The sequence below is a fragment of the Rhipicephalus microplus genome, chromosome 1 (genome assembly GCF_043290135.1).
Source record: "Rhipicephalus microplus isolate Deutch F79 chromosome 1, USDA_Rmic, whole genome shotgun sequence".
Classification (NCBI taxonomy): Eukaryota; Metazoa; Arthropoda; class Arachnida; order Ixodida; family Ixodidae; genus Rhipicephalus; species Rhipicephalus microplus.
The window spans coordinates 166,035,505-166,051,438 of record NC_134700.1 but is presented as its reverse complement, the minus strand read 5'-3'; the positions used below and the strand labels follow the sequence as shown (position 1 = coordinate 166,051,438).

At 45.4% G+C, this 15,934-nt stretch overlaps 1 protein-coding gene across 2 annotated transcripts; it reads right to left on the bottom strand.

The window, feature by feature from the left end:
* Nucleotides 1-3,849: 3,849 nt before the first annotated feature.
* LOC142802230 (sulfotransferase 1C2-like) lies at nucleotides 3,850-7,443 on the bottom strand. 2 transcript variants are annotated; one of them, XM_075887585.1, is made up of 3 exons: nucleotides 7,423-7,443; nucleotides 5,532-5,628; nucleotides 3,850-4,946 (listed from the first exon to the last, which is right to left on the bottom strand). In XM_075887585.1, exons 2-3 carry the CDS (start codon nucleotides 5,589-5,591, stop codon nucleotides 3,990-3,992), a joined length of 1,017 nt encoding a protein of 338 aa, XP_075743700.1. In that variant the 5' UTR covers nucleotides 5,592-5,628; nucleotides 7,423-7,443; the 3' UTR covers nucleotides 3,850-3,989. The 2 variants fall into 2 exon arrangements, with proteins under 2 accessions (XP_075743700.1, XP_075743698.1); XM_075887583.1 differs by lacking the exon at nucleotides 7,423-7,443 and adding an exon at nucleotides 7,195-7,377.
* Between the last annotated feature and the right edge of the window lie 8,491 nt (nucleotides 7,444-15,934).

The window sequence follows — 15,934 nt, the reverse complement described above, 5'->3', positions numbered from 1 at the left end:
AAAAGTTGTTTCTTCAACCTGCGATGAATGAGAAGCATGCAATCATGCAGTTGTTTGAACAAGCGCTCCATTTCCAAGAAATGGAGCGTGTTCACGGACTCTAAGGCAGCACTACAGTGTTTGACATTCGCCTTACGCCGGGGACCTCATGAACAACTAGTGCTGAAAATTAGAGAGCTGCTTCACCACCTCTTCGACGAAGGACACAGAATCACGTTTCAGTGGATTCCAAGTCACTGCGGCATATTGGGCAACGAACATGCCGATGCAGCTGCCCGATCAGCACACGAAGATGGTGAAGAAAAATCTATACCATATTCAAGGACTGATGCTGCAATGACCATCCGAAAAATCGCTAATGCAGAATTAAAATCCCTGTGGAACACCGAGTGCTTATGGCACACGCGACTGCGTAGGCTGGACACGTCTCGTCGACTCCGGCCTCCGTCTGGACTCTCCCGACCCGAGACAACGGTGCTTTGCCGACTATGGCTAGGTGTCGCCTTCACCAAAGCTTTCGCCTTCCGAATCGGCATGCAAGACAGTGCTGCTTGCGGTCATTGCGACAGCGATGAAACTATAGAGCACGTTCTCTGTCACTGCCCTCGTTACAGCGTGCAAAGACGGCAACTAGCTGCTGCGTTAGCTCGCCTTGACGACAGACCTTTGTCTGAACAATCAGTGCTGGAAAGACGACATGATTTGTGTGCTCACAGAAAATCAGTGAAGGCCCTACTGAACTTTTTGCGTGGCAGCGGCCTATTGTATAGACTGTAGCACCCCAGCTCCCCCCCCTTTTTTTTTTTTCGCGCGCGTCTATTTCCCTCTTCGCTTTCTTTCCTATCTTTCTTCCCCATTCCCCCTTCCCCTAGTGCAGGGTAGCAAACCGGATGCTCCATTTTCTGGTTAACCTCCCTGCCTTTCCCTCATTTTATTCTCTCTCTCTCTCTTGAACAAGCGTATGCGAGGGCCTATTATGTTGCGCTAGCTTTGTAAAATACATTCCCTACAAGTGCTCATATAACGTCAACAATTGCCGTGTTCATCCTGGTTGCTTGAAGTGCTGCTCCTTATATACAAAAAAACAAACAAACAAACAAACAAACAAACAAAGAACTAAAATATGACGCCCCTTGGATAACAGGTTTGACGTTTGCACGTACTGTTTCGTCACTGAGATACTTTATACCGAGTAAAGTATTGTTATAGGCAGTAAGCAGAGTTTTAACAGCGGTTGTCCGTAGGGCAGACCAAAAACATGCGTTGCATCACAACCAGATGGCACAGCTGTGCTTCGCTTCACATACGAAAAGAACAATACGATTGCCGCGCCGCTGTTGACAAGATCATTTGAAGAAAAGATAAGAGAGAAATATAAACATAGATACGAAAAAGAAGCATAGCACATCCTTATTTGTACAATATAGTACAACATAGCAAGCAGGTGGGAAAAGGAAGTAAGGGTGAAGAGGAGGGAAGGGAAGAGTGGAGAGGGAAAGCATTGCATAACTTTGTATGGTGTGATATAGCAAGAGGGTAGGCAAAGGAAGTCAGCGTGAGGAGAAGGAAAACGAATAGGGGGTAAGTCTTAGTATAGTATAGCAAAACATAGTATAGTATAGTAAAGCAGAGTATATCGAGAGGTAGGAAACGTAATAAGGATGAAGAAGAAAAGGCCGCCAACTTCACTGCTTTCTCAGTTTTCGCACCAGTGGTGCGTAGCTGCCCCAATTTTTCTTTCGAAGAAGCAATACCATTCAACTACGCTCTTCAAAACATTCAGCAACAAGTTACGTGAAAGTGCATCTTATATGTTGAGTTCAGAAACGAAAAATAATTGCATAAAATATTATCTCGCCTAAGTCTGTGGTTAGGAAACGAAATGTGAGTAACCAGGATCGATATAATTTGCCATTGCTCGTGGAAATATGGAAGCACGTTGTGCGTACAACCTCACCCGCGGTGATGACTGATCACGCATGTGCATTGTGCGCACTTAGAAACCACTCCTTAAGGCCACGGTCGACAATCTTTAGCAGCAGAGCTGTATAATATCGAAGCTAATCCCTGCGAAACATTTCTAGCAAGTATGCACCACAATAATTGAGCTAACTGCACTCCCCCCCCCCCCCATTTGGGTCACATAAAAAAAGAAGCTATCGACAGAAAGTGCCACAGAAACTGGGCAAGTGCCACTACTTACCTCCGGTCCACTGAACGCGCGTTATGAGCAAATTAATTAGCAGTGAAATAGCAATATGATGCCACGCGACGTTGTAAAAGGTGCTTCAGTCTTCTTTTTTTTCGGCTTATAAACGTGAATGAGACGATGTAAACTAAGAGCGTATATTTTGGCTCGAGGCTTATTGTTCCCGTTTATGGCATTGCCAAAAGTTGTTGGTTTGACTCAAAGTGATGCATCGATGACGACAGCATAATCGAACATCAGCGCTGAGAGATTCACCGGGCGATGCTCTATGCGCAAATGCTTCAGGCAGTCACGACTCCTAGCGCTACGCAAATCCTGCTGTTGTTAGAAAGAAATGGTCCTGACAGCTTCCAGCTGCCTCACACTGCTGCCTCCGGGCGTGACGAGTTGCGTGGCACATGAATGGTGCCTAAAATATACGACATATAAGACAGGCAACCATCTGTGTTAGGCGGCTACCACAGAAACATCAGATAACGTTCTATGTATGTATGTATGTATGTATGTATGTATGTATGTATGTATGTATGTATGTATGTATGTATGTATGTATGTATGTATGTATGTATGTATGTATGTATGTATGTATGTATGTATGTATGTATGTATGTATGTATGTATGTATGTATGTATGTATTTATGTATGTATGTATGTATGTATGTATGTATGTATGTATGTATGTATGTATGTATGTATGTATGTATGTATGTATGTATGTATGTATGTATGTATGTATGTATGTATGTGAAGGAAAGAAAGATGTGACAAATTAAATGCTCGTTTTTCGTTGTTAAACACAATAATCATAGACATTATAGACAGTGATGTCAAAGAAGTATAGAATATATTATTTGCCGCATTCGAATGTAAATGTGAAGAAAAAAAAGTGCGAGATCACTTGCCGCGGGCAGCGACACAACACTCGTGAAGTGTCTAGGTCTTCATTTGTCCAAAATAATTTACGCTGTTCGCTTATATTCTCCGAATCAATACTAACATGCCGAGCTCTGAAAATCGTATTTAAAACAATTCCCCATGTGAAAAAAATGAAAAAAATTGAAATGAACAAATATTCATACCTGTAATTTACCTGTCTAGGCGGTGACACTCACTCAATTGCCTTTATGCAACATTGAGATCGCCCGCCCCGCTCTACAGCTCGAGTCTACACCAGACTTGGGCGACGTCCTATGCGGTGACGACATACATAACCTGTGTGTGATCCTCGGATCTATATACTCTACAAAATATCAGTAGTGCGTCTCTTTGAAGAGAGCTGTGGTATATGAGCTGCTCCCCGGTAAAATCAGAAATTGTTCATGCGCATGTTATATTGATGAAATACCGGCTGATCACGTTTGTGCGAAGTAAAATCATTATGCCTGGGTCGGTGCACAGCCCAATTTATCGTCCCCGCCGCGGTGGTCAAAACAGTGGCTACGGTGGCCTGCTGACCCACAGGTCACGGGATCAAATCCCGGCTGCGGCGGCTGCATTTCAATGGAGGCGAAAATGCTGTAGGCCCGTGTGCTCATATTTGGGTGCTCGTTAAAGCACTCCAGGTGGTCGAAATTTCCGGAGCCTACCATTACGGCGTCTCTCATAATCATATGGTGCATTTGAGACGTTAAACACCACATATCAATCAATTAGCATTTTATTTTATCACCAGACACGAGTACCAAAGAGCAGGGCACGCTTGAACAAACATAAAACAGGCCAATGAAAAACATAAAGAAGGAATAAAAGAAAATACATTCAAGCGCAAACGTCCCTTCATCAGTGGGGAATGTCCGCATCCTTCCAGAGATCCATGACGTCGCTACCAGCTGTCCTCGCAGCAATCAGCTCTTTCATCCTCGTAATCTGCTCCGATGAGAAGTGATTTTTCCAGTCTCCTACGATGCCTTTCCTCACAAAGTTTCCCTTGATGGGCTGCATGCACATTTCTTTGATGGTTTCCATTGCCGACCTCATTGCTTCGGGCAGGGCTTCCAAAGGCGTGTTCGCCAATTGCCTGCCCCACTCCCCGAGCTTGGAGTAGAGTTTCCTCATGGAGTCAATGCTAATAGAGTCAAGAACCTTGTTTAACAGTTCCGGTTGCTGCCTCAACTTGTCGCCATACTGCTGCTTGTCGATGAAGTCGGCCATCTTGAGCACGCAGTCACGTGGGTCCTTCTTGAGTTCCTCGTACGTCAGAAATAGCACGTTACTGTCACGGCGACGTTTGTACCAGGACAGCAGGTGGGCGAAGTAGTCACCGTAGTCAACTTTTCCTTCGACGAACATGTCGAAGTACTCGTCGAACGTACCGTCGAAGAGCATAGAATGGAAGTTCTTTACGTGATAATAGGAGGACACACAGCAGTCGTACGGGTTACGGGTTACGTAGATGTACTTGGCCTTAGCCGAGTAAGGTACCTTGTCGAACGGCAAGTGGGTCTTGATGGCCCCGGGCCGAGGCATGGCGCGGGCGCCTTCCGCCCCCATGAATTCCAGGAATGGACTGCTGCTCATGAATTCCATGATGTTTGTCGGTGTCGCGCCGTTGCGAAGGATGCTGTATACGATGTGCTGCGTCCACGTCGTTCCGCCCTTGGGGTAACTAGCGACGAAGAGGTCGACGTCCAGCGGCTTGTAGGACAACGCGGAGAGGACGTTTTGTTCGGGATACATGACGTTGAGGTAGACACCTCCCACGTACCGATACAGCACCTGAGATCCAGACTTGCATGCCTGAAACAAGAAATAATGGTATGCGGCTTGAGAGACCACTTACGTCAGCAAGCAACCATTAGATGAGTTGGACAGACTGTCCCCGAAAAGGTGAGTAACTCGTTAAGGTATTGAAGAGTTTTGTGCTTATAAAGAACAACGTTCCAGAATTATTCGCAGGAGAATAAATGTTTTTTACTGCCATTATCTGCAGTTCTCGTGGTATACCAAATAATTATTCCATATTTAAGATTGCTCATTGCTCATATGAGTAGGTAACCAAGGGTTTAAAAAATGGTCTTAGGGGTGGAAGGGGCAATGGGTGTGTTTACGAAACGTTAGGAATTAGGTAGAAAGAAAGGTCGTTCCAATAAGTGGGGTGGGATGATTAAATCACTGTTTTAGAGCAGGCTCGTAGCTAGGAATTTTTGGGGGGTGGAGGCACCTGTTGAAGGCCTTGAAAATCGCCCATTTTTTATTAATGTCCTCAGTAAAACACACGCTTCCATCCAAATTTCAGGAAGAAGACCAGTCTTCAATGACCCCCCCCCTATGGCTACAGGCCAGAGTATTGCTTTAATGAAAGTAACCAAAAGACTTTCGAACCTGCGCAGCAGCCGTTCCCTTGCCGGTGTTCTCCTGAAGTTGGTCTGGTGAAGACGCCATGGTCGGCAAGGCCGACGCCAAGGGCAGTTCCTTCTATCTGCGATGGATAACAAACGAGCAATATTGCAGACGTTTTCAGGAAGTTACGCAGGCATCGACAATGAAGCGCTGGTTTCTCGGAGGCATTTCCTACAAGCGTACATCTAAGGCCAGCTTATGTGAACGGGTATATACTGTATATACTTGGCGTGAGAATGTTACAAGTGAGCTTAGTAGATTGTGAGAGATCCTTGACGACAGATGGGCGTCACGGAATCCAAAGTATTGAGGGGTCGGTCTTGGACCCCTTGAAAAGCAGCAAATTGATAATGCTTACCAATTACAAGATACAAAGAACGTGCTCTTGTACAGGCGTGCAAGCACGGAAAGAACAGGAGACGCGACAGACGCCCTCTAACAAATGAAAAGGCGGACACAGGCAGAAAGGAAAGTACGTGCACAACCATTTATCTGCGAATGCCCGTGCAAGAGGTGGCACTTGTCAATCCGGTGGTAGTTTAGCTGAGACAACTGTTCAGACACTTGATTTCTTCTGTACGCATGTTAATCGATGATTTGCTCACGCGTTTTCTACCCCTATTATCGATATGCGCAAGTGTATAGGCTAGCAAACCGGGTGTAACATGGTTAAGCTCCCTGCCTTTTCATTGCCTCTTTCTGTCTCTCTCTATCTATATCTCTCTACCAATAGACGCGTTTCTTTAATCACGTAGAAAACTGCGCATTGATCGAGTTTCGGCATGTACTTTCGCCCTCGACAAGGTAAAGATAGGTTAGATGGTAAACCTCCAGTCAGTGATCCCTCATGTCCCATTGATCTCTGTTTTACACATCGGTTAGTTTGCGTATATGTGGCTTCCTGACGTTTTCTATTGCGCCCGTGTTTACTGCGTACACTCTTTCAACACGAATACGTACCGACAATCTCAACTTTTCTGCGTCTGTGTAATAAACTACTATACAGACGGCGACATGCACTTTGTTATAGACTATTTAAAACAGTCGAAGGTTATTAACGCAATGGTATATGCTTGGTATGTAAAAACAGCGCAAAAATATAGACAAGGACAGAGGAAGAGATGACACCATGCTGATGTCGGCTCTTCCTCTGTCCTTGTCTATATTTTTGAGCTGTTTTTACATCCCAAGCATGAACCACCAACTAGCCCAACTTTCGCTATTATTGCAATGGTATATATACCGCTTTTTGTGCAACAGATTCGTAGATAAAAACTCACTCCAAATAGAAACAAGAGGGAAGGAGCAGAAAAGGCGGGGAGCGACGCGGACTACGGGAGGAAAGCACACTTCTTTAACGAGAAAAATGTTTGACCTCGCAAGAAATGACGAAGCTTGCTAATGCGATTGTCGTTCAAGTGACAAACCTCATGGTGACATTCTTCCCTTCTTAATATATGTGCACCAAAAACCAATTACAAAAGGTAACTATGGGTCACATCAATGTACTTACGGGCTGGCCCACTACGATTGCCGTGGAGTATACAGATGTTCTTTAAAACCGAAGTTCCCAAAGAATTCTAATAGCATTGAAAGGTGCAGTGCTTGATTCGGAAGGTAGAGCGTGAAAAGAAGCATGACAAACCTTGGAAGAAGGCGATCAGTCGGAGCTGCCGCGTCAGTGGGCGTCCGGGTTTTGTCGGCCGCCCGAACGCTTACGCCACCGCGTGGTGTACATTTGGCCTGATCCCAAGAGAACGTCACCAGTGAACGGCTACGACGACACGCAATACGCCGCCAATCTAGTGAAGTTGATACGCCGCCGTATGTTCCGCGATGCGAAAGCACCGAATTAAAACGAAATCCTACGCACCCAATGCTCGAAGGGCACGCCCATGCTCTCTTGTAGCTGCCTTCGAAGTTGCACCGTATCGCTGTCAGATATCGCAGGCCTAGTATTGTCTCGGAAAAGTGGTCACGTCACCGTATTGAGGCGTCACGTCACCGTATTGTCGCTTACTGCGCGTGGCCTTGGTGACGAGCTACGACGACGCGTGCGCGATTCTGCGCGGCGAGGGAATGAATAGAACACCCTCCAAGGCACCCTCCACAAAGGGAGTCAAGGACAGCGCTGCGCTTGCCCTATTTTAACGCGATAGCTCGTGTCGCAGAAATTTCGCCGTCGGCATCGGCACCGTTGGTTGTGAGTGAAAAATCGTCCGTGAGCGAAAAATCAAGAAAGAAGAAAACAAACATTTGGTAGATCCCACGTACAGTGGGGATCGTTGATATGCGAAGCACGAATGGGGATGGTTGATGTGTCACTTGAAAATCAGCACAATGTTACGAGGCGGACGTAAATAATGCCGTACATGACTCCGTTCTCGTGATCATCACGTTTGGACGTGTTATTCATCTTCGTCTTCTATTCACGTTACGTGATATAAAATTTGGTATATGTGGAGCTATAGCGAAACGGCCGCAAGCGAGCTGTGAGCTTAGCAAGTATAGTAATTTTTTACATGACACGCATGTCCTGATTATCATGTTTGAACCTGTCATTTACCATCGTAGTCCATTCGCGTCACGTGATACCCAATTTGGTATATTTGAAGCTAGCGAAACGGTCCCGAATTCATCATGAGCGTGGCATGTAGTCATGTTGTTACAGGACGCGAATCTCATGATTATCATGTTGCACCAGTCACATACCTTCGTCATCCATTCGCGACTCGTAATACCAGGTTTTGGTATATGTGAAGCTAGCGAAACGATCGCGAGCGCAGCATGAGCGTGGCGTGTAGTCATGACTCACGACTTACATGACATTCATGTCATGATTTCCGCGTTACGGTCTGTCCCTTGTACTCGGCGTGCAGTCATGTCATACCATACCAGTTTTGCAACATGTCATGTGAACGAAACCGATGCAAGAGCAGCAGGACCGTGAAATGTAAATGATCACATTCATGACATACATGTCATGTTATGACTAGTCAATTATGCTCGTCTTACAGTCATGGTAGGTCGTAGCAAATTTGGTATCGCTACCATTAACGAAACGGCCAGGAGAGCTCGTAAAGTTGTTTGCGTCGCGTGACGCATATGTCTCGCGCAGAAGCCGTGTTTCAAAGTCACAACTATTGAGCAGTAAATGGCGTTGTGTTCGCGAGCGTTGATCACCGCTATCATCATCATGGTTAGATTGGTAGCACCGGCGGGGACCCCTGGCGGCGAGCCTTTGTGGCGGCAGGAGAGAAGTGAGCGAGTCTCTTCGACGGGTAGCGGTTGTCGCGAACGGTTGTGTATAGCGTGGGTCCCCGGTGCGCCGCACCGCGGGTTGCACGCCGGGGGTCCTCGTGGCGAGTCAGGCGTTAGCGACACCGCATTGTTTGTCATGTTGTTGAGTATTGTTTAGTATTGTGTAAGGATGTTATAACGTGTTGATCACGATTGATGTTATAGTAATTCGGCTGACGATATCGTCGTTGTTCTAAAGGTAGTTAAATAAATGTGTGTATTGTTTGGTTTGGTCCGACCACGTCTGATGTGTCCGTTCACTCCAAGAGCGGTGGTGGCGATCGCCACCTTCCGACCCCACAGAGTATAATTCACGATTTCAGTTGTTCCGCGCGCTATCACAGTTGCGCCCTCACAAGAGAGAGAGAAAATAACCTTTATTGAGCTCGAAGAATCGATGATGCGTGCTATAGCACCAGACGGGGTGTTTCCCTATAAGAGGCGGTGCATGGTTGACCACTTTACAATGCATATTTGATCCCGCCGATCTCCAAGAACAAGATCTGCAAGCTTGTCCTCGCTGTGCTGGGATCACCAACGAGAGACACGCTCATACCTCGCAACAGAGAGATAACTCCATGAGCTCTAATCAAGTATACGATTTCTGTAAACGTTGGAACGAGTCTTCGTAACCCTTGAGCATACATATAGGACGGCGAAAATTGTGGAGCTCACTCATACTCACTCACGAAATACATTTCACACTTAGTAATTGGAACTGACAGACAATTATTCTCTGTCAGTTCTCATTAATATTGTTTCTAAGAAGTAAACTTTATTGTTGGACTTGAGAGCTCACGGTGAGCTCTCAAGTATAACCTTCTTTCCTTCATTTTGCACTTAGGGCTCACGTACTTGGATCAGCAAATTTTTCCTGGGGCGGACTCACTCAGACTGAGATTCACGGCTTCATATGAGTTCGAGTGAGTCGACTCAGTTGAAGAGAACTCAATGATGTGTTCCTGTAAAAAAAAAACAGCACGTCCTGCTTGCAAATTGCCAGAATTTCAAAAACTAATCAGGCCACTTTGGAAGCGATAGATGTTCAATCTGATCGGTGTCATCGGTACACAAAAAGCGGCTGTGTGCCTCGGCGTCACTTTATTTTCTTCTACGTTCAACGAGGCGCCGGCAGCTATACTCGCGCACTATCCAGATAAAGGAGAGAATACTACTAGCTGTAGGTGTGTGCTTCTGTAGTATATATAGGTGCCCCAACCACCTTTTTTCTTTCTACATGCTTTGAACTTCAAGCTGTTATAAGCCCTGCTGACCGCGTTTCGGAGTGTTATATGAAACACTAAAAATATATTTCTACTCAATCGGGAACGGAGACGTTAAGATACACATAGTGATTCCAAAACTATAGCTTGCGTTTCATAGTAGCTTTGTTTTCGTGCATGGCTCGTTGTGCGCCCTTGGCCCCAGACCACGTATAGAATGAGAACGTCGGAGTAACTTGTCGGGTGTCGCTCACACCACGGTGTGTGATGTCGTTCAAGGAGCCGGGTCCCTCGTTGCATCGCCTAATGCATTACCAACTAGGCTTTCGCCTTGGGGATTAACAGACAGTAACTTGCTGCCAGCTTTTTCTCGATTACGAACTGAAGGATGCCCTGTGCTGCATGCTTACCGCTACCTGTCATTTACCGCTACCTGTCGTGTGTACAATCGCGATGAAAGGGAACATGAACGTCGGGACGCCTGGCTCTCGACACATTTTAACCCATAGATGGTCTGTACAATAAAAGAAAAGAAAACCCAAGCTTTGCGAATGCTGTGGTCACTAATGCGCATGTTAGTGTGCATCCGAAAGAAACAGGGGGACGTGACTGTGGCCGAAGTGACCGTGCCGTCGTTGCTGCCACTTAAGATGGAGCATATTTAGAAAAAACGGGGCTGCGGTGCACTCTCTGGCCGAAATCGTAGCGCATTCCCTTCGTCGCCCGCTCCTCAATCTGCGCGAGCGGCGAGGTTAAGACTATGGCGATGATGAGCGATGATGATTCCACGAAAATTTCAAGCAAAACACCTCGCGAGAGACTCTGGATGGCTGCAAATCACCTAGCCACGAAGCCGCAACAAAGCAGCACGCCATCCGGCAGTAACTTCTACGGATTGGCCGATGAGCCATCGATAATTTTAAATGATCTGAGTATTTTGCAAGTACGCGGGCAGTGAGCACGCACCAATAATTTCCTAAGTGTGAAAAAATGACAGCTTACCACTATAGTTATGGAGTAAGCATCTTGCATATAGCACACATGACGCACGCATTTAGCCATCGATGCTGACTATGCTGTAGCAAGGCGCTCAGTTCGTGGAGATTTTCCCGTCTCTTCATGGTGGCATTTCGAAAGAATTCGCCCAAAACGATACAGTTATGTCCAGCTCGAACAACTAACACGCCGACCACAGGTATTTGCGTCAACATAGCTATCAAAGCAGTGCGGCTTTGCAGTCTGCTAAGACTGACAACGTTGCACACCCGCCGCACCAGAAGTGCATGGCGCTGTGCGCGGCTTTTCGAGCGAATTCAAACGTATAGGGTGTATTAACACGCAGGGTGGCAGAAATAGGTTCAAGTAGGGGGAGATAGAACAGCTAAGGGAGGAGAAGCTGATGGCACATAGGTTTGTAGAAACACATCTTAGGGACATGGAACAACCTCCTAGCAATCCAAACTACGCATGGGAATATTGTAATAAAACAGAAGGCAGTAGAAAAGGGGGGGGGGGGGGGTATTGGCGTACTCATTCATAAATGTACAGACTGGCGAAGGACCAAGTAGGAGTGCAGAGAACATTTATGGCTAAAAGAGAAAGTGGCAGGGCAGATGACGTTCCTGCGATTTGTATACGTGTGGACAGGGGCAAAAGTCGGATAGGAAGTCCCAGAAATTGGGCAGTGCATAGAAAATGATATTGATGAACTAGGACAAGAGTGCGAGGTAATTTTATTAAGAGATATGCATCCTCACAGAGAATATATGGATGAATATACTGACCGAACAGGCAGAATGCTAATGAATATGTGCGAAAGGCATGATTTAATCATTTGCAACATCCGAGAAGCGCGAATGGCATGGGAAGCATGAGTCGACGATAGATTACGCAATGATTTCACATATATAAGATGCATGATCGGCTAAGTGTGACGAACGTAGATGAATATGGGTCTAGAAGCTTAGGTCGTGATCACAAACGTATCAAGCTGAGTTTTGGAACAGAAATGAAAATGGGAAGGAGGCATTACCACATGGTAATATTTATTCAGAAAGGCAAATAGAAACAGCGACTAAAGAGATTGTGAAAATAATCACCGAGGATACTAAAACAGAGTGGACTTTCACAAATCTAACTCGATTCTTTGAGTTAGAGCTTGCTAAGGTACGAGTCCAATCAACAGGGAAAAGGAGACACAAATCCAAGATCTGGTGGGATGAGGAAGTTAAGAGAGCCACAGTAAGACGTCACGAAGCCTCCAGGGAGCACATGTATGCTAAATAGGGGGGTGAAAGGGAAGATGATGTCTAAAGAAAATGCGATAACTTTTTGAGCTGCAGAAGGGAAGCGTCCATCTGATCAGTGAAAAGATTAGAAGAAAGGGGGCCCAATGGATGCCGGAAGTAAACAAAAAGAATAGAAAGGCAGCTGCAAAGTTTTGGAACCATCTCACTTATCTGAGTAATGAAACAAGCATGAAACATAGTTTTATAACCACAGTTCAAGGGGTAAGACTAGAAGGGGATGAGGCAATGGAATATATAAAAACAATGACAGAAAAATTTAAACACCAAGAAAGCGCTGCATGCGCTGTACCAGATGAGGATGGACCAATTAGCTCAGTGGCTTTACTGGGAAAACGAGAGTGAGAAAGGGGAGAGAAGAGGGTTCATTATAGCACATCAACAGGCCCTGACGGCATCCCAATCATGCTAATAAAGAAACTAGGACCAAACTCTAAGCAAACATTAAGAGAGGCAGCGAGCAATGCAACAATGAATGGTGAAGCCCCAAATGAGTGGAAACTATAGGCACGATGAACATGATATATAAAAGAAAGGGGAAGAAAGCTGACAAAGAACTACTGTCCTATAACAGTGGTATCAGTAGTTTACAAGCTGGTGATGCAGATAGTAAAGCAAGGACTGCAGACATGGGTGGAGAATGAGGGGGTGCTGGGAGAACTACAAAATGGGTTCCGTAAACTGAGGATGGAGGACAATCTGTTTTTCATTGATGCAGTGTATTGAAATAGCGGAAAAAGAACACAGGCCCCTGTGGCTGGCATTTCTAGATATCAAGGGAGCTTACGAATTACAAGAAGACTTGTGGGGAATATTGGACACACTAGATGTGGTAGATGGAATAACTAATCTCCTAAAGGATATTTATAAAATGAACAAGACAGTTATAAAATGGGAAGAACTGGTATATGAACCTATAGAGATACAACGCAGGCTTCGACAGGGATGTCCCTTGTGACCTTTGTCATTTATGCTGTATCTACAGGGACTAGAAGCCACATTAGAGGGGATTCGACTCAGCTTCGGCCTCCCTTTTGCCAAGCAAGGAAAACAGTTTGAACAGTCGTTACCAGCATTGATGTATGCAGATGATATTGTTTTAATAGCCGACAAGGAAGATCTGCAGGGATTAATTCATCTGCAGTTAATGAGGAAAATATGTTAAACTTGAACTTCAGTAGGGGAAATCGGCACTTATGATTTTTTATGATAACGAAGGCAGTGATCATGAGAAACAGAAAGTTGCACTAGAAATAGTGGATAAGTACAGATATTTGGGCGTATGTATACACAACGGGGCTGAGCATGAGATACAGAAGGTTGCGCTAGAAATAGTGGATAAGTACAGATATTTGGGCGTATGTATACACAACGGGGCTGAGTACCTAAGGGATTTTGATTGATTTGTGGGGTTTAACGTCCCAAAACCACCGCATGATTATGAGAGACGCCGTAGTGGAGGGCTCCAGAAATTTTGACCACCTGGGGTTCTTTAACATGCACCCAAATCTGAGTACACGGGCCTACAACATTTCCGCCTCCATCGGAAATGCAGCTGCCACAGAGTACCTAAGGGAATATGCGTGACAACTAAGGGTAACAGGAATACAGCTGTAATGAAAAATAGGACACTGTGGAACTAAAATAGCTATGACGTTGTGAGAAGAATTTGGAAAGGTGTCATGGTCCCGGGTTTGATGTTCGGCAATGCATTCTTGACATGAGATCAGAAGTTCAAGCAAGATTGGCAATTGAACAACGTGGCATAGGTAGACTTGCTTTGGGAGCACACGGGAATACCACAAATGGGGGTACAGGGTGACATGGGATAGACATCGTTCGAGTGCAGGGAAGCTAGCAGCAAGATAGAATTTGAGGAGCGATTGAGAAAAATGTGAGAGGAGCGTTCGGCTAGGAAAGTTTTCAGCTACTTGTAGATGAAGAATGTTGACACTAAATGGAGGAAGCAAACTCGAAAATTGGCAAGCAAGTATTTATACAACAGCTGAATAGCAAGCCCAAAGAAAACATCGGTTAAGAAGAAGGTGAAGGAAACAGAGAGGGACATGTGGAAAATTGCAATGCTTACGAAATCATCACTGGATACCTACCGAGCTTTTAAGCAGGAAATTGCAAAAGAAAGGATCTACTATAATTCTGGGGGTAGTTCCCTGCTGTTCGAGGCCAGAACGGGAGTATCGCTAGACCAAGACGTACCGAGCGAAACGCGAAGGCACAGACATGTTATGTAGTGCGTGTGGAGAGGAGGAGAAAACGGCTGTACATCTGCTAATGTTCTGTAAATGGCTCCACCCTATAGTGCAAGATAATGGCGTGAAATTTTTCAAAGCATCGGGGTTTAGGGACAGTGAAGACAAATTAGACTTTAAACCCCCCCATATCAATCCATCCATCCACCCATCCCGAAAAAATGGAGCGTAGAGCACATGTTTGTTGCGAGTACCACTCGTGCCAGACTCGGAATGCACAAGCGGTGCGATAGAGCACTGAATGTAAATAGAAAACTACACTGCACGAGTCTATCCAGTGACTAAAGAACACGCAACATCTAGTCATGTGACAAAAATCACGTAACTAGTCACATGACTGAACTCACGAGGTGTCATACCATCTAGTCTCGCGACTAAGATCCCGTAACTTCAATTCACGTGATTGAGGTCGCGTCTTATGAAGACTAGCCACATGACTAAAATCACATAACGTAAAGAAACTAGCCACGTGACTCAAGATAAAGTAACATGTAGCCACGTCACTCAAATCTCAGAAATCCCACTTGACTTGCCACGTGACTAAAATCTATTAACACACGTAGTTAGTCACATGGCGAAAATCACGTATAATGCCTAACTGTTACAGTTGCGTTACTAAAATCACGTAACATCAAAACGTGCACTGACATTGCAGATCATACGGGCCTCTCATTTCGCGTCCATCAAGATAGGACCACCGTGGCCGGAATGAAATTCCTACCTTCGGGTCAGCATACGAGCCGCGTGACCACTTTACCACTGATGCCATCTGTCTGGTGCTTGGGATGTGATGCTTGAAAGAGTAAAAAAAGCAGTATACGACAATGTCGTGCCCATGACCCTGTACAAGTACTACACAATATTGTCCCTGAATAGTCACAATGAGCTTTAAGACGTTCTGTATTTCAGTCCAGCCCCTTACGGGAAGCGGACTAGACAACATAACTTATTCAAAAACCTTAGTGCGTGTGTGTAGCTTCCGCCTCCAGGGAGGAGCAGGCAAAAGGTCTGTCATTTCTCTTGTTGATTCATCAAACTGAGCGCCAGGGAATACTAGTCATAGACATTCTTCAATCTTGCTATGGAAAGCATGTAATTCACAATGCTTACGATCCTCAATCAAAGAGGCTGTACTTAAACGGCTGCAATTACAGTTATTTTAAGGAATCTACATCTGAGGAATGGTTTGATCACTATAGGCGGAGACGCACTCTGCAGGACAAGAAAACGTCATTTAGTAGTTAGCTCACAATAGATGGTTGTGAGCTGAAAGCGACTACGACTAC

Excerpts from the sequence above, each read along its gene's own strand:
- LOC142802230 (XM_075887585.1), bottom strand. The coding sequence starts at position 5,591 with ATGGCGTCTTCACCAGACCAACTTCAGGAGAACACCGGCAAGGGAACG. Across the intron at positions 4,947-5,531 it reads AGGGAACGGCTGCTGCGCAG|GCATGCAAGTCTGGATCTCA; the intron begins GTTCGAAAGTCT and ends TTCTTGTTTCAG.